Below are 17798 nucleotides of genomic sequence, written 5' to 3'. Positions count from 1 at the left end.
AAACAGATGGAAAGACAGACCATGCTATTGGACTGGAAGAATCAATACTGTCAAAATGGCTACACTACGCAAGGCAATCTATAGATTCAATGCAATCCCTTTCAAGTTACCAAGGACATTTTTCACAGAACTAGAATAAAATATTTTAAAGTTTGTTTGGAGAGTTCCCACTGTGGCACAGAGGAAATGAATTTGACTGGTATCCACGAGGTACTTAGTGGGTTAAGGATCTGGCGTTGCTGTGAGCTGTGGTGTAGGTCGCAGACGTGGCTCGCATCCTGCGTTGCTGTGGCTCTGGTATAGGCCAGCGGCTATAGCTCCGATTCGACCCCTAGCCTAGGAACCTCCATATGCCGAGGAAGCAGCCCAAGAAATGGCAAAAAAAAAAGAAAAAAAGAAAAAAAAAAGTGGTGCTGGGAAAAGTGGACAGCTACATGTTAAAGAGTGAAATTAGAACACTTCCTAACACCTTACACACACAAAAAAACCTAAAAATGGGTTAAAGACCTAAATATAAGACCAGATACTATAAAACTCTTAGAGGAAAACATAGGTCAAACACTCTCCAGAATAAAACACAGCAATAAATCTTCCCTAATCCACCTCCTAGAGTTAATGACAATAAAAAAACGAAAATAAGCAAATGGGACCTAATTAAACTTAAAAGTTTCTGCACAGCAAAGGAAACCCTAAACAAAATGAAAAGACAACCCACAGAATGGGAGAAAATATTTTCAAATGAGGTGACTGACAAAGGATTAATTTCCAAAATTTATAAACACCTCTTGCAGCTCAATACCAAAAAAACAGACAACCCCATCAAAAAATTGGCAGAAGATCTAAACATATAATTCTCCAAAGAAGACACAGAGATGGTCAAAAACACATGAAAAGATTTTCAACATCACTGATTATTAGAGATGCAAACCAAAACTACTATGAGGTATCACCTTACACTGGTCAGAATGGCCATCATCAAAAAGTCTACAAACAGGGAGTCCTGCTGGGGCGCAGTGGAAATGAATCCAACTAGGAACCGTGAGGTTGTAGGTTTAATCCCTGGGCTTGCTCAGTGGGTTAAGGATCCAGCGTTGCCATGAGGTGTAAGCTGCAGACGTGGTTCAGATCTGGTCTAGCTGTGGCTCTGGAGTAGGACAGTAGCAACAGGTCTGATTAGATCCCTAGCCTGGGAACCTCCATATGCCGCAGGTGTGGCCCTAAAAAGACAAAAGACAAAAAAAAAAAAAAAAAAAAAAAAAAGGTCTACAAACAATAAATGCTGGAGAGAGTGTGGAGAAAAGGGAACACTTTTACGCTCTTGGCGGGAATGTAAGTTGGTGCAACCACTGTGGAAAACAGTATGGAGATTCCTCAGAAAATAAAAACCAGAATTACCATTTGATCCAGCAATCCCACTCCTGGGCATCTATCCAGAGCAAACCATGACTCGAAAAAATACATGTACTCCAATATTCATTACAGCACTATATACAATAGCCAAGGCATGGAAACAACCTAAATATCCATCGACAAAGGAGTGGATAAAGAAGGTGTGGTACATATACACAATGGAATATTACTCAGCCATTAAAAGGAAAGAAATAATGGCATTTGCAGCAACATGGATGGACCTAGAAATTACCATGCTAAGTGAAGTTAGACAGTGAGATGCCAACATCATATGGTATCACTTATGTATGTGGAATGTAAAAAAAGGACTCAGTGAACTTCTTTGCAGAAGAGATACTGACTCACAGACTTTGAAAAAACTTATAGTTTGCAAAGGAAACAGTTTGGTGAGGTGGGAGGATGGGCCAGGGGTTTGTGATGGAAATGCTATAAAATTGGGTTGTGATGATGGTTGGACAATTATAAATGTAGTAAAATTCATTGAGTTAGAAAAAAAAAAGAAAGAAAGAAAATACTCTGGGAATTCCCACTGTGGCACAGGGGATTAAGAACCCCACTGCAGTGGCTTGGATTACATTCCTGGCCCAGTTCATTGGGGTTAAAGGATGTGGTGTTGCTGCAGCTGTCGCTCAGATTTGATCCCTGGTCCGGAACACCACGTGCCATAAGTGCAGTACGCCCCCCGCCCCTCATCTTTTGGTCTTTCTAGGGCTGTACTCATGGCATGTGGAGGTTCCCAGGCCAGGGAACCAGCCTACACCACAGCAATGCTATAGCAACACCAGATCCGAGCTGCATCTGTGACCTACACCACAGTTCATGGATACCAGTCAGATTCGTTTCCACTAAGCCACAAGGGGAACTCCCACAGTGCAACCATTTAAAGAAACAAAACAAAACAAAACAATTTACAAAACAGAAACAGACTCAATGATTTTGAAAGCAAATTTATGGTTATCAAACAGAAACGTGGGGGGGGTAAATTAGGAGGTTGGGATTGACAAATACACACTATGTTATGTAAAATAGATAAGTAATAAGGGCCCATAGTATAGCACAGGGTAACCTACTCAATACTGCGTAATAACCTATATGGGAGGAGAATCTGAAAAGGAATAGATATCTGTATACATACAACTGATTTACTTCATGGTACAACTGGAACTAATACAACTTTGCAAATCAACCATTAACCAAAAAAAAATTTATTAAAAAAAAAATGGGGAGTTCCCGTCGTGGCGCAGTGGTTAGCGAATCCAACTAGGAACCATGAGGTTGCGGGTTTGATCCCTCACCTTGCTCAGTGGGTTAAAGATCTGGCAGTGCCGTGAGCTGTGGTGTAGGTCACAGATGAGGCTCAGATCTGGTGGCATTGTGATGCAGGCCAGCGGCTATAGCTCTGATTTTGACCCCTAGCCTGGGAACCTCCATATGCTGCGGGTTTGGCCCTAAAAAAGACAAAGAACAAACAAACAAAAACAAGTTAAGCCAAATTGGCCCAGAAAACCACCTGGCAGCTGAAGTCTGCCTCTGAGAAGGAATGAATTGGCCCACCTAGAGTCCTCCCTGTCAGCTGCAGCCCCCTGCCCTGTCCCCTCAATCCCTTCTCCTTGAGGGCATCTGTCCACATGAGTTTGGGGCAATGGCAGGGCTCAGGCTAACAATTTTCGGGGGTGGGTGGGGTGGGGCAGTATTAGCCTCTGCAGCAAAGAGCCAGCACTCCCAGGGAAGAAGGTGGGTGAGTGAGGTTGGGCCAGAGGGGCACATTTTGGGGGCAACAGGGTCTCCCAGGGAGAGTCGGCCCAGAATTCACCCTAGGACAGCTCCCTGCTACTCTGACCAGCACAAGCAGCTCCTCGACCCAGGCCTCTGCTCAGCAAAGGCAGGTCCTGGAGCCTACAGGGCCCTACAGTCTAAGTCGGCCATGGGCTAACCCTTCCGTGGGCTGCCCACAAGACCCTTCTCTCTAGGACCATCAGCCCAGCGCCACCAAATGGCTCTCAGCTTTGAGTCCCTCGCACCCTGCTCGGGCCTGGGTGCCGCCTGTGGGGAAGCAGCCCGTTCCCGAGCCAGAGCCAGGCTGTCACTGTGGCCACAAGACCCGCCCAATTCAGGGATGGCCCTCGAAAACCAACACTCAGACATCCTCCTTACCCTGCCCTCCAGCCTGGCCAGGGCAGCTGGGGCAGGGGAAGCTCAGGAAAAGTCAGAGAGCTCTGGACAAAGACTGGCACCATTTTCCCCATGAGCAATGCCCTCTGACCAGGCACTGGCCCAGGCAGCCAGGGAGCCTTACCTGGGAGCTGGTGAGGGGCTGGGCCCCCCCGGACTGGAGGAGAGTGGGGGGAGCACACTGCCTTCTGTGGGCAGGAACCACGACAGGTACCTGTCCACCAGGATGAAGTAGGCGCAGTCCGAAGTGCGGATGTGAAGGGCCCCGGGGAGCGGCTGAAGGACAAAACTCCTGTTAATGTGTGGCTGTGGGCACCTCCCCGGCCACTGACCCAGCTACCACAAGGCTTAGCTCCTGGTGTGCGGAAGGGCGAGCTATGTCCCCAAGGCTGGCCCACACACCCAGGGTAGTGCCAGGTCTACCACTCAGTCCCCCAGGCCCTGTGCACCCTACCCTGCCGCACCTCCTGCAGGAAGCTGCCCCAATGCCACTCAGGGGGCCAGCTCACCCCACATCACACATCAGTCTGTCCCCAGCCCATTGTCCTTGCTAAGTGAGGATGGCCTGAAGGGCAAGGCCGGAAGGAGGGGGACTGGAGAGAGGAGGCAGGGAGGGAGGGGGAAGCACAGAGGAAGAGGGAAGCAGAAGCCCAGCCCTCCCTGCAGGGGCCTTAGAGGAAGCAAGCCCCGCCCAGAGGCCCCTTCTGTACCTTCTGAGTGATGAGGCTCAAGGCAAAGAAGAACATGTAATACTCGAACGGATCTGAGGGCTGGGTCAGGGGGCAAACGGCAGGGCTGTCAGCCCCCACCCACCCACCCAGCGCCCCCACCCATGGGGCTCACAAAGGATACTGAGAGCCAGGTGCAGACCAAGGCCCCCGGGAGCAGGGAGCTGGACCTTGTTGTGGTACAGAGGACTGTCGGGGAGCACACGCTCCTGGATGGATGCCTTCACAGGACCCTGAGGAAATGGAGAGGCTAGTGGGCAGCTCACATGGCGCCCCACATGCGGGACAGCCCTTGGGAAGGCTGCCGAGTGACCGGCACATGGACCCCACCCATGGGACCAGTGCCTTCCTCTGTGAGGCGCTTTAGCAAAAGGGCTTCCCGCAGAATCTGTCCCTTCATCCCCACAGACCTGCAGCAGCAGGTCTCTGAGCCCAGCCAGGCACCAGACAGGTCCCATCTCCTTGGCTTCTCACCCCATGGAGCAAGCCATTCCATAATTAGCCCCTGCAGGACTGGAGACTCAAGCAACCCATCCCAAGGCCCTGCCACTCAACCAGGAGCCAACCAGGCCTTCCCACTGACAGAGTGTGAATGAGTTTTGAAACAAACCATCAGCACGCCATTCTGTGCTGCCTCTTGGGTCCTGGACAGACACGGTGGCACTCCAGCCCAATCACAGCCCCTCGAGCCCCTGCCCACCCACCATCATCAGAGCTGCTGCACAGTGGCTCACTTACAGGCAGGTAGGAGACAGGAAAATCAAACTTATAGTCTTCAGCTTGAAGTTTATAAACCAGCTTCATCATTGGGCCACTGAACACAAATGACAAAAACAAGACAAATGAACCACAAACCATCTTGCCTTTGTTCCTTAACTTCGAGAAATAGTGACTGAAATAAGGCTGTCATGCAGGGCCGTCCAGGGCTCTCCAGTGACAAACCTACCCCCCAGGATCTAGGAACTCCATGGCAACGCTGTACTCCACGGGGCTCACTCGGCCCTGCAAACTGCGGAGGTTCCACCCGGCCAGGACACCGTCCAAGCTGCCAAAAATGCTCTCTACCAGCCATGGGAAGATGGTGTGCAGCTCCTGCAACAGCATGGGTGAGGCTGTGGGCAGCTCTCTGAGGGCCCGTGACCACCCCCCACCTCCTTGCTGGCCCTGCGGCACCCACAGGAGCAGCTGTGGGTCTCCTTGCTGCGTTTAAGTGGCTGCTTCATGTCCGCGCCCATTACATAAGCCAGCCTGTGATTAAAGTTCCTTTTTTTAAAAAATGATTTTAATTTTCTCCATTATAGGTGATTTATAGTGTTTTGTCAATTTCTACTGTACAGCAAAGTGACCCAGTCATACACACATATATATATTTTATTCTTTTTCTCACATTATCCTCCATCATAATAAAGTTTTTTTGTTTTTTTTTTTTTAAATGCTAGAAAACATCTGCTCTGAAGAGGGTGTTATTTAAAAGGTGGCACTGTCCGCTCTTTCTCAGCACAAGCCCTGGTCTTATCTGCTCGGCCTCCTGGACTTACCTGTACAGACCACGTGCCAATTCTGGGTGTGAAGTAAAAAGACATTTTCAATACTTACATCAGGACTCCACAACCTTGGCACTGCTGACATTCTGGGCTGGACACGGCTCCATTGTGGGGGCCATGCTGTGCACAGGGATGGGTGCTGGCAGCACAACCCCCCTACCCCTGACCTGTGACAGCTAAAAAATACCTCCAGACAATGCCAAGTGTCCCACAGAGGAGAGAAGCATCCATGGTGGAGAAAGCCTGCTCTAACTACGTGTTCACATGTTTAAATGCGTCACAAACATGAGTCGCAACATGGGGTCAGGGCTTCTTGGGGCAGTGCTCAGAGGTGGGAAGCAGGAATGTGATAATGTTTTCTAAGGAGTGTATGAGACACACCCCAGGAGACGCCGGGAGAGCTGTACCTTTGCTGGAAAATCCTCAATGACCTTGACCAAGTCCTGGCACCGCTGTGCAAAGGGCTTATTCATGGAGTCAGCTTTCAGGCTAGCCTAGCAGACAGGAGAAACCAAAAACCCGTGAGCATATCTGCCTTACAGTTTTTGCTGATACCCTGGCTCAGTCAGAACAGAAATCCAAGTGATGCGTGGGAGTCGGCGCCCACTGGCCTGTCTGCCCAGAGGTCACAATCCAGGTCACGCATGTCTGTGGCCTTTAGGACGCTCCTCGGCAAGGCCAGGATCTGCGCTCTCTAGACCAGTACTTACCAGGCTGGCTCCCAGCACCCTGTCAGGCAACCCCGTGACCTCAGAGAACCGCACGTCATAGCAAAATCAAGCACCACCCAGTCCACAAGCAGGGGTTTGGCTGTGGGGTCAACCCCCTGCTGGGAGGACCCCTCACAGGTCATGGAGCGCTCACATGAATGTGAAGTGCACACATGAATTAGAAGTGTCCCAAGACGATACAGGATTTACACCACTGGTATTGAGAGTAAAAGTGCCCAACAGAGAGGGGTCCTTTGTTGTCACCGGCCTTTGGATCCAAGATGTCCTTTAACCATCACCTTAAGAAACAAGGCACTCTGGCCATATGCCGACATGGATCATGAAGGTAACACAGAGGTCAGAAAACATTCAGGACAAGAAATAAGGAAATCCGCCCCAAGTCAGGGGCGAAGGGAAAGCATGTGTGTATCCTGACTACACAAAGAAAAGATGCCTCTGTGCAAATATATGAAGATCAGGAGGAGAGGCCAGATTTCTAAACAAGAGGGCTTTGCCCAAGAACCCCTAAGGCCCTGCCCACCTCCAAACAAGGGTGGGGTCTGTGGCACCTCAGTTGGAGGGGACGGGTGCGCTGGCTCTAGAGGGGCCACCAAGGAAAAATGTTTACAAACAATGTCTTCTGGGAAGTGAAGCTGGAAACTTTCATCACAGTATGTGCCTCACACTTACCCTCTCAGCAAGTTTAATGCTCAAGGGCAGGCTGGGTTGCCCCCAGCAGAGCAGTGTTTTCACCAACAAGGGTCAGGCGGTCAGGACACTTGGCTTTTGCATGGGGATTTACGAGACAGGAAGACATAGATCCCCCTAACCCGCTCCTCCCCACACCCCTCGGGATCAGGAAGCGGCATTTCAATCAACTCATTTCATAGATGAGAAAACCAGGGCTCAGTGGCTGAGCAAAATCCCAAGGGCCTGCAGCAGCAGAAGGTAGACTCAAGCTGAGGATTCTAACCCGAGTCCAGTGTTATTTCCATCGTGCCCTCGCAAAACCACCTGCGGAGAGCTCAAATCAGCAGCAAGAGCTCTCCAGTCCCTGCCATCATGCTGGTGTTCCAGAGGGCAGCTGACACTCACCAGCAGGAAGCTGGGCTGCTGCATGTGAGGGGACGCCATGGCAGCCACCCGGGGAGACTCAAAAGCAGCCGTCTTAGAAAACCACTGTGGAGAGAAAAAGATAATCTCAGCATCTGCCACGTGACAGAGCGACACAACACCTTGCTTCACACGGGCAGGAGGACATCTGTACAACTCGAACCATATGCACTGCCAAGTCCTACATTTTACAGACGTGCTGTTCACACACAGCACACAGTGGCTGGCTCCAATGTGTGGTGTGGATCCCTGGTAAGGCTTATACAGCACTTGCCATGTACCAGGCCTGGGCCTGAGGGCTCGCCATACGTACGCTGCTCATTTAATCCTTAGTGGCAGGCAGATTCCTAAAGACAGTCTGTCCTCCAAGATTCCTGTCCCTGGTTATTCAAACACTCTTTGAGCTACTGCTGTGAAGGGATTTTGCAGATATGATTCAAGGCTCAAGTCTGAGAAGCATAAGACACAGGGCAGCCTTGACTAAAAGCCAGCAAGGAAACGGGCATCGCAACTTTATAGCTGCAAAGAACTGGGTCCTGCCAGCAACCTGATTAAGCTTGAGAGCAGATTCTTCCTGAGAGACCACAGAGAAGGCATTGGCACAGCTGTGGCTCAGATTCAAGCCCTGGCCTGGGAACTTCCATAAGCCACAGGTACAGCCATAAATTTAAAAAAAGGAAAGAAAGAAAATAACATCTTCACAACAACCTACAAGGTCAGCACAGATGAGGAAATGGAGGCACAGAGGAGGGGAGTCACTTGCCTTCTGCCAGCTGGTACCTGGCAGAGACAGATTCAAAGCCACAGACCTCCTCACAAATCTCTCATAGAGACGGGTGGATACACCTCTGTGTGACCTGTGCTGTCTGAGAAGGAAGAGAGAGGAAAAGCAAACTTCACAACGGAGACAGTGAATGGGCAATCAGAAAATCAGGTAGCTCTCCAGAATCCTACCTCTCTTGGCCCCCAGGTCAGAAACTGCAAATGTCCAGCCCTGGACAGAGCAGAGAAGGGACCTGTGAGTCCCAGTGATGGGCTGCTGATAGCCTTCCTGGTACAGTTCTGTCCATGCTCTGAAGAAGGGTACTTCGGTGGTAACTGGCAGTGTACATGAATGGAGGCTGGGTGGCAGCTGAGAGGCTGAGTGGAGACGTGCATGTCTTCCACTTGGCAGCATGAACACTCCCCACGAGGCAGAGGAGACCCTTCCCCCCTCCCAAGTACAAAGCTGTTTGTAGAAAAGCTGAAGATTCCCAAGCCTCCCTGAGTCACAAACGAGAAGGCTTGAGCAGCTAGTGATCAGGACAAGAGAGTCACAGACTCAGGGTCTGATGCACATGCCAGAGTTGTTTTACAGATACTGTAACTGTCACCAGAGGAAAAAAAAGCTAACTGCATGATGACCAGACTGCAACCATGTCAGAAGCTGCTCCATCTATGGCCAGCACAATTCCAAGAACTGGCCTCAAGAGAATGGATTGGCATTATTGCTCAAAATAATCTGCATTTTTGTAGGCATCAAAATAACTGTAGCTGGAGTTCCCTGGTGGCCCAGCGGGTTAAGCATCTGGCATTATTGCTGCAATGGCGCACGTTTCCATCCCTGGCTGGGGAAGTTCTGTATGCCACAGGTACAGCCAAAAGAATAATAACAATTGTAGCTTGCTCTGCCCGTATATATAAGCAGGCAACTAAAACTGTCTGCAAAGAGAGGCTACAGACCCATGCTGACACCCATGGCACCATTCAGAGAGCATGGCACTCTACGTCAGCAGGAAGAAGTTACAGAAGACAGACCTTCACCCCTGATCTCGTAGAAGTGGAATGATGTCTGATGGTGGGGAATTGTAAGCAGCTCCTTTGTCTCTTTCCTGTTTGTCCCTTTCTGTTCCCCTCAAACCATACAGAAATAAAGTCACAAGGCAACATTTAACTTATGCTTTACAGAATGCACACAATGCCTTGCCTAACTGGAGTTTCCCCCAAGACTGAAAGAAGTAGGAATGAAGAAATAGGTAGTTAAAAAATGACTAGCTCTCTACCCCCAGCTTTCCCCTTAACAATTCTGCAGGCACACCACACAGGCAGAATAACATCAGAAGAGAGGTCATGAGAAGTCAGCCAGTCTCAGTCAGTATGCTTGCAATGGAAAATTAGCAGAGCCTAACCACCTCCTGCATCGATAATTCATTGATATGTTTCTCTCCTTTTTTTTCTTCTCTTTTTAAGGCCAGGCTAGGGGCTGAATTGGAGCTGCGGCCGTTGGCCTATACCACACCCACAGCAACAGGGTACCTGAGTTGAACTTGCAACCTACACCGCACCCTGAAGCAATGCTGGATCCTTAACCCACTGAGTGAGGCCGGGAATCAAATTTGCATCGTCACTGACACTACGTTGGGTTCTTAACCCACTAAGCCACAACAGGAACTCCTTTTTTCCTCTTAACAACTGTCAAGAAGCTTTTTTTTTTTTTTTTTTTTTTTTTTTTTGTCTTTTTGCTATTTCTTTGGGCCGCTCCCGTGGCATATGGAGGTTCCCAGGCTAGGGGTCGAATCGGAGCCACAGCCACTGGCCTACGCCAGAGCCACAGCAACGCGGGATCCGAGCCGCGTCTGCAACCTACACCACAGCTCACGGCAACGCCAGATCATTAACCCACTGAGCAAGGGCAGGGACCGAACCTGCAACCTCATGGTTCCTAGTCGGATTCGTTAACCCCTGCGCCACGACGGAACTCCCCCTGTCAAGAATCTTAAAGAATTGGTCCTGGGACACCAGCTGGTCTTCTCCCCGGGTGCCAGCCTTCCTTTCTACCAACACTTTTGGCTTTCCAGCAGTGTGAGCAGCCCAACCTGAGTTCGGTAACACCGAGTCTGTTCAACTCTTAATTAAACTAGCTATCAGTTTCCGTTTCAAGGAAGACAAAATGCTTAAGCCCTGAACCAAGTGGTCAAGAGAACATTGTGCACTATTCCAAAATGACCAAAGCAGAATAAAACCCTGAACTGTTTGCAAAGGGCAGAGGTTTGGAGATGATAAGGTGAAATTAGCTCCTTGCTCACAGTCTGCAGAGGCAGCGGCTGAAGGAATGAGTCCTAGGCGCCCAATCAGGGTGTTTCGGGGAGAGAGGAGCGTCTCTCCGCCCCGGTTCTCGCTGCTGCGTCCCTCTGCGCCGTGCACCAAGCCTGAACTTCGCCCCCGCCACCTCCGCCCTCGCTGCCTTCAAGAGAGGATCCCGACCTGGTTTCAGGGTTCCTCCTGGGACCCGCAGCGCCAGTAGCGCCAGTCTTGCCAGGGCCTCCCTCTGCCCGCGCGCTGGAAGAAAGGCGTGCTCCCATCTGCTGCTCATGACAAGGGAGCATCTGGGCCCTCATGTCACAGACAAGGAACCCAAGTCTCCGCAAAGCCAGTCCACACGGGGAGGAAAGATAGAGCCGGGATCCACCCCTGCTCTCTCCACACCGCTCGCTGAGCCGCAGGCTCTCCCCGCTCCACTTCGTTCAGCGAACGTTAACCGAGCGCCCACAAGGTCGGGGCGCGCGGGAAGGCGCAGCTGGGCCCCGGCTCCCGGCCGGCCCAGCCCGAGGCCCGGGGCTCGCGTAGGAACGGAGACGGCTCGGGCAGAGGGTCTAGGTGGCCGCCAGGTAATTGGGATAGACCACGCGCGACTCCCGCCACTCACCTGAGAGACCCACAGGGTCGCTCGCTTTAGGGATGGAGGCCGCCATTCGGCGAACCGGCGCCGAAATGTCGTCATCAAGCTGCGCGTGGCGTCACCTCCCCTTTACAAACGGGAAAAGCGCCGCTTTCTCTTTGGGCTGCTTCTTTAAAAGGCGCGTGCGCAAAGTGTAGTCCCGTGGGTTTATGGGACCGCAAGGGGGCGCCCACCTAGGAAAAGAGCGCGCGTGCACGTAAGGCCTGTGCGTTACTGCCTAGAGGCGCGCCTCCTACCGGACCCGGCGCGAAACAGTACACTCTGGGTCCAACGGGCATTTATTGATCGCCCACGGTATGCCAGCGTGAGATACTCTGGATGCCGTCACCGCCGTGAGAGCGTAGAGAAGACCAGTCGCCGAAGAGCGGGTCTCCTTCCAACGCCCGGCGCCGCCCGGGCCCGGATCTGAGCGCCGGATGGCAGGGGAGCTGCTGGGAGAGGAGGGCGCGGCGGGCCGGTAGGGGGCGCGGCGGGGCTGTACCGGGTGGGGGACCCAGCCGCAAGCAGATGGCGGCGCCAGGCGCGGGGCCCGGGCCGGGGGCGCCACCAGGGCTGGAAGCGGCCCTACAGAAGCTGGCGCTGCGGCGGAAGAAGGTGCTGAGCGCCGAGGAGACGGAGCTGTTCGAGCTGGCTCAGGCTGCGGGCGGCGCCATGGACCCCGAAGTGTTCAAGTGAGCGCGCGGCGGAGTCGGGTTTCGGGGTTCCGGGGGACTGACGGCCCGGGCGAGGAAGGCTCACCGCGCGCCGGGTCTGTTCTCTCTAGGATCCTGGTGGACCTGCTAAAGCTGAACGTGGCGCCCCTCGCCGTATTCCAGATGCTGAAGTCCATGTGCGCTGGGCAGCGGCTGGCGAGCGAGCCCCAAGACCCCGTGGCCGTGCCCCTGCCCACGACCAGCGTGCCTGAGACCCGAGGTCAGAGCTGGGCCTGGGCGGCGGGTGTAGGGCGGGAGCGGGAGGTGGGCAGTGCCTGGCACATCGGGGCTTGCTTAGCCCTGAGTAGCCAGGCTTTTCTGTTGCTTTTGTCCCGGGACTGCTCCAAGGGCTGGCCCTTTGGGCTCCTGTCCCCAGCTTCAACTTTGCTACCACCTTCGAGGATGCACATCCAGATCAGGTAGATGCAGGATGGGTGGCCAAAGCAGACCAGGCCTCCTCTGGGACTTGTGTACACTGGCGTCTTGCCACCTCTGCATTCCTGTCTTCATCCCATGAACATGGAAACAAAGTGGCTTTGGTTCCTGTTCTCGTGGCACTTGTCGCCTCAACTGAAGAGACCTTCCTGCGCCCCCTTGTCTGCACCCTACCCGGCCCAAGTCCTGCCCAGGAGTCCCAACAGCTAAGCTTCCATCCTTGGGGCTGCAGATGGACCTCAGTCTGGACCGTCATGGCTGAGAAATGAGCAAGTGCTGGTGACCAGGGTGACGTGGTGGAGCTCTTACTCTCCTTGCTTGTCACTTCTGCTCCCAATTTTTAGAAACCCTCTGAAAGGCAGCAGAACCTTGGCCAGAAACACCCTGAGAAGGGGCTGATATTGGGTGGAGGGGCAGTCAGGCCCTGTGGGTGGGAGCGCCAGGGCCCCAGGCACTGTGCCCCCATTCTGAGAGGCCTTGAGTGCTGGAGTGCAGGCCTCCTCACTGATGTACACTGTCTGCTCTCTTTGTGTCTCTCTCCGACCTCCAGAGGCCTCCTTTCTCTCTGCCAAGAACTGTACCCCCCCTGCAAGGCCCTCCTTTTCCTCGGCCCGGCAGACTGCGGCCTCTCCGATTCTGCTCCACGGCCCAGCTGCCTCGCACTCGCCTCTCTCTCCAGGGCCCCCCGGTTCCCTCCGGTTCTCTTGCTGCCTGTTCTCTCCTTTTGAAGGTTGCGTTTATTAGTTTATCTCTGGGGGTTGGTGCTCTCTCCTGTTTCCACGGAAACTACCATGGCCCCCAGAAAGCTAGAGCAGCATTGAGCTGCAAGAGCAGGACCTGGCTGGCCATCCCACCATGCAGCTTAGTGACAGCAGTGATGGGCCCAACCTCCCTCTTCCCAGAGGCTAACTACCGGTATGACTTGTGTGCTCTGCGGAGGTGCCCTGGCCCCAGGGGAGGACACCTGAGGGTCGGGGAAGGGACAGTTCGCGCTGTGGAGAGTAAAGCCTGAGGTGAGAGGGACACCTGCATTCTTAGATACTGTCACCCCCTGGACTTGCTGCCTGGGAGGTCAGACCATGGGTCCCTTCTTCTCCCTGGTTCCTGAGCTGGGGGTGCCCTCCAGGCACGGTGAGGCTGGGGGCCCAGAGCCAGCTGTCTATGAGGGTGTGAGATCCCATGGGTGCCCCTCCCCATATCACCCACCTTGCTGTTCCAGGTATGCTTGGAGCTTGGGCCAGGGGAGCAGAGGAGGAGCCGAGAGGCAGGTGGACTAAAGGCGAGTTTGCAGAGGGAGGGAAAGACCAGGGCAGAGAACTTCTATTGCTGCTCCTTGGCTTAGTGACAGGGTACCAGGCCCACTCAGTGCTGAGGGCATAGTGGGGCTGCAAGGTGGACTGGCTCTTGGTCCAGTGAGGGAGATGGCCAGACAGACAGTGGCAAAGGCAGAGGACAGTGCAGCCCATCCAATTGTGGAGGACAGCACTGGCTTAGCTAGTGCAGCAAGGGCTAAGCAGGGTGGGGGCAGGGCCTGAGCTGGGGCCTGGTGGGAGGGAGAGGGAGGAGGGTTTGGGCAGCAGGTGTGTTGGGTGCAGGGCTGGGAGCACCACAGAGGGCTTGGAGGTGGCAAAGCCCCAGGCCAGGGTCAGGAGAGGCATGGGGCGCTGGGCCCCACAGAGTTGTTTCTACTTGAGGGCTCTGGCTTTGGGTCCTGCTGGTCTGGGCAGCCACCCACCCAAGTATGAGGACACAGAGCCCCTGGGGAGGTGCCCAGTGGGGATAGAGGGCAGGTGAAGGGCTGTGCAGGAAGAGGCAGAGGCCAGCCATGAGCTAGAGCTCTCTGGGGCTGCAGGTCATTGTCCACACAGACCTCTGGTCCCCTGGGTAATGGCAGGATCTGGGGTGGAAAAAGTAAGGAACCTTGTCAGAGTGAGTACTGATTGACTGGGGGGCACCTTGGTGGCCTAGGCTGCTGAGGGGTGGAATGGGAATGTTCAGGCCAGTTGGCCTTGGGCCTCCCACAAAATTAGGGTGAGGTTGCTCCAGATCAAAGGCTGGAACCCACTTAGGGGCCTGGCTGTCCAGCACAGAGAGGTTGTTTCTGCTCCGAGTACAGTGGGGTGATGCTTATCTCAGAGAGGACACAGTCTCTGAGTGAAGTTAGCTTCAGTTATGTGTTTTTTGTTGAAGTTGAGGGAAACCACACATTTTAAAAAGACCTGCAGTTCTCTTGTAGTTTAGTGGGTTACGGATCCAGCGTGGTCACTGCAGCAACCTGGGTTTGGTCCCTGGTTCTCTGGCCCAGGAATTTCCACGTGTTGTGTGTGCAGCTAAAAAAAAAAAAAAAAAAAAAAAAAAAAAAGTGCCCCAGAAAGGGGAAGGTGGAGTATGGTGTGCACACCACATGCCAGCACTGGCAGGCATTGGCACCAGATGGGAACAGACACCTCATGGATAATTTTCTTGCTGATTACAGGCTGCAATGATGTATTGGGGTCTTTCGAGTAAATTAAAGTATTGAAGTTAATTTTCTGTTTCTTTCTTTTTAATGTGGCTCCTAGAAAGTTAAGGAGCCACAAGTGGCTTGCAGCCCATTTCTGGGGCTGTGTGCCTGGCAGGATCACAGGGCACATCTACTTGGGGTCACCTCCCCAGAAGCTTGGGCTAAGTGAAGGGTTAAAGTACATGTTTGCAGTCAACACTGTGCATCAGTCTATGTGTGTACATGTTTTAGAAGTGCTGATTGAGCTCCTGCTGTGTGCTATCCACCCACCCGCCTGGCCACCAGACCCTTCCAGCTGGCCTTGCAGACAGTGGGGCTGTGGTATTTTCTTTCCCTCAGTCCTCACCCACCTGTCTCCCTGCCCTTCTGCACACAATGTGCCTTCCGTGATATTTGGCCTTGGCAGCTGGCTGGCCTGTGGCTCCAGGAGGTGGCACACCCACCCCTCAGGAGAGAGTGCTCTGGGGCTTTGAATAGTTCTTCCTGCTCAGCTCTGTGGCAGAGCTTGCAGATGGCATGAGTTGGGGGCCAGGGGGCCATTCCAAAGGTAAATGGCAGAGTAGGTCCCACTGGGTCTGGGTGGCCCCCCAGCTTCAGGAGGCCCCTGAGTCATAGGTGGCCATGGGCTGGTGCATTTGGCGGTTTTGCTTCATTAGGGGGTCGTCCAACACCAAGTGGCCACAGCTGATTTTAGAGGTAGAAGAGCAAGCCAGACTATTTTTAACATTCAATAACCTTGAATTCCTGTTATGATGCAGTGGAAATGAACCTGGATAGTATCCATGAGGATGTGGGTTCGATCCCTGGTCCTGCTCAGTGGCTCAAGAATCTGGAGTTGTTGTGAGCTGTGGTGTAGGTCACAGACATGGCTTGGGTCCTGCGTCAGTGTACTGTGGCACAGGCCAGCAGCTGTAGCTCTGATTTGACCCCTAGCCTGGGAGCTTCCATATGCTGTGGTGTGGTCCTAAAAAGGAAAAAAAAAAAAAAATTCAGTGACCTTTGTCAGTCTTTGACCCTTAAGAGGGCATCACTGGGAGCAGATCCCTACTGCTTACCACCCCAGCCTGTGGTCACCTTGGCACAGTCTCAACCTTCCTTCCATGCCACATGACCCCTAATAACCCTGTCAGGAAGGAGCTGGGGCCAGTGTGACTAGCTCCTAAAAGCTATGCTCAGGGGCCCCTAGGCATGCAGGGCCTGACTCACCCTGCCCAGCCTGGGGGAGTAGGGGTGGCCTAGGGAGGGCACTCATGTGATGGAAGACTGCGGCGAGGTGGGTCCTGTGCAGTCAGGTGACATTGGTGGGGACCAGAGCAGGGGCACCTGTGCCAAAGGAGATGTGGCTGGTGGTTCTCTCCATGCTTATTCAGGAAGCACTGGCAGGCAGATTCAGCCCGGCTCACCCAGCTCCCACTACTGGCTGCTCCCTCTTGCCTCTGAAGCAAACCCATTCCTGCCATATCTTTGAATCACAAGGCTGGGGAGCTCCAGGCTGTGGGGGTTCTGACCCCCTGCTCTCCAAGGAATAATGTGCCAAAAGGGGTCTTGAGAAAGGCCAGCATTTCTCTAGTTGTTGAAATTAGAGAGCATGGCCTTGAGTCTCAAATGCAGGTCTTTGCTCTAAGAACTCGCCATTCCCCACCGCAGGCTACATGACAAGAACCAGCAAGGACACGCGCCCTGGTCAGAACTGGGCCTGAGTGGGGAGGGTCTGTGGCCCAGGCACATTTGTCCCCCTGGATCCTCTCCATCTCACCGATACCATCACCCAGGCACGGCTGCAGATCTTCCCAGCTGTCTACACCAGACAGACTGAGGAGGGCAAGTTTCCGATGCAGGAGCAGCCCTGCTCCACCTGCATGTGACTGCCACGTGCTTCAGGGAGTGTCCCCCGCAGCTGAACCTCCACAGAAGCCTGATCACGGGACCGGGTGAAACACTGAATACCTGCAGGGTACTGAGGGGAGAGGGAGGAAAATGGATGAGGAAGGGCATGCCAGATCCAAATCCAAAAGCTTGACTAACCTGCTTCTGGTGTCATCAATCTGAAGGGGTCAGATGGGGACAACCAGGAGGAGGAAGGGCCTGGGAGGGCAGTTGGGGTTGAGACCCAGGGCTTCCTGCAGTCCGGCTGCCAGCCCAGGCTGCCCTCGGGCCTCTTGCCCTCTACCAGGCCATGTTCAGCTCTAGCCTCTGGGCTAGGAATATAACAGATGTGGAGTTCCCGTTGTGGCTCAGTGGGTTACGAACCTGACTAGTATCCATGAGGATGTGGGTTTGATCCCTGGCCTTACTCAGTGGGTTAAGGATCCAGCATTGCCATGAGCTGTGGTGTAGGTCACAGACACTGCTCAGATCCTGCATTGCTGTGGCACCTCCAATTCGACCCCTAGCCTGGGAACTTCCATATGCCACAGGTGCACCCCTAAAAAGAGGGGGGAAAAAAAGACACACTAGACATGACCGCTGCTCCTGTGCCCCAGACATTACATGCTGTGAGGCTGGCCTCTGCCCCTGTTGCTAACACCTGTGCTCTGTTTGCTCAGGGAGAAACAGAGGGAGCAGTGCTCTGGGCGGTGGCCCAGCGCTGGCAGAACGCAGCGGCCGGGAAGGATCCAGCCAGAGGATGCCCCGCCAGCCCAGTGCCACCAGGCTGCCCAAGGGGGGCGGGCCAGGGAAGAGCCCCACACGGAGCACCTGAGTGGGAGGCTCCCTATGTATACAGCCTGCCTCTTGTTTCCTCCCGTTGGAATAAACTTACTGAAAAACTGCA

General features: G+C 53.5%; 2 protein-coding genes across 8 annotated transcripts in view; one reads left to right on the top strand and one right to left on the bottom strand.

Moving 5' to 3' along the window:
* SMPD4 (sphingomyelin phosphodiesterase 4) overlaps window positions 1-12638 on the bottom strand; it is a 25868-nt gene extending 13230 nt beyond the window's left edge. For 3 of the 5 annotated variants that reach the window (XR_001300099.2, XM_013981430.2, XM_013981435.2), the window contains exons 1-8: window positions 11363-11517; window positions 7660-7743; window positions 6262-6348; window positions 5257-5402; window positions 5049-5124; window positions 4435-4543; window positions 4293-4345; window positions 3707-3858 (exon numbers count right to left, since the gene is read on the bottom strand). Coding sequence is in view for 4 of the 5 variants with exons in the window: in XM_013981430.2 (XP_013836884.1) it covers window positions 3707-3858; window positions 4293-4345; window positions 4435-4543; window positions 5049-5124; window positions 5257-5402; window positions 6262-6348; window positions 7660-7743; window positions 11363-11437 (782 nt within the window). In the remaining variant the exon portion in view is untranslated. Of the gene's footprint in view, window positions 1-3706; window positions 3859-4292; window positions 4346-4434; window positions 4544-5048; window positions 5125-5256; window positions 5403-6261; window positions 6349-7659; window positions 7744-11362 lie in introns of all 5 variants that reach the window. The other 2 variants (XM_001929589.6, XM_001929588.6) reach the window with 2 other exon arrangements.
* LOC100153925 (mitotic-spindle organizing protein 2B) lies at window positions 11577-17798 on the top strand. 3 transcript variants are annotated; one of them, XM_005654102.3, is made up of 4 exons: window positions 11876-12066; window positions 12159-12307; window positions 13073-13252; window positions 17572-17798. In XM_005654102.3, exons 1-4 carry the CDS (start codon window positions 11903-11905, stop codon window positions 17724-17726), a joined length of 648 nt encoding a protein of 215 aa, XP_005654159.1. In that variant the 5' UTR covers window positions 11876-11902; the 3' UTR covers window positions 17727-17798. The 3 variants fall into 3 exon arrangements, with proteins under 3 accessions (XP_001929635.1, XP_005654159.1, XP_013836907.1); XM_013981453.2 differs by lacking the exon at window positions 17572-17798 and adding an exon at window positions 16673-17541; XM_001929600.2 differs by lacking the exon at window positions 13073-13252 and having other exon boundaries at window positions 11577-12066.

Source organism: Sus scrofa, chromosome 14 (genome assembly GCF_000003025.6).
Source record: "Sus scrofa isolate TJ Tabasco breed Duroc chromosome 14, Sscrofa11.1, whole genome shotgun sequence".
Classification (NCBI taxonomy): Eukaryota; Metazoa; Chordata; class Mammalia; order Artiodactyla; family Suidae; genus Sus; species Sus scrofa.
This window is presented reverse-complemented; position numbering and strand designations above follow the sequence as displayed.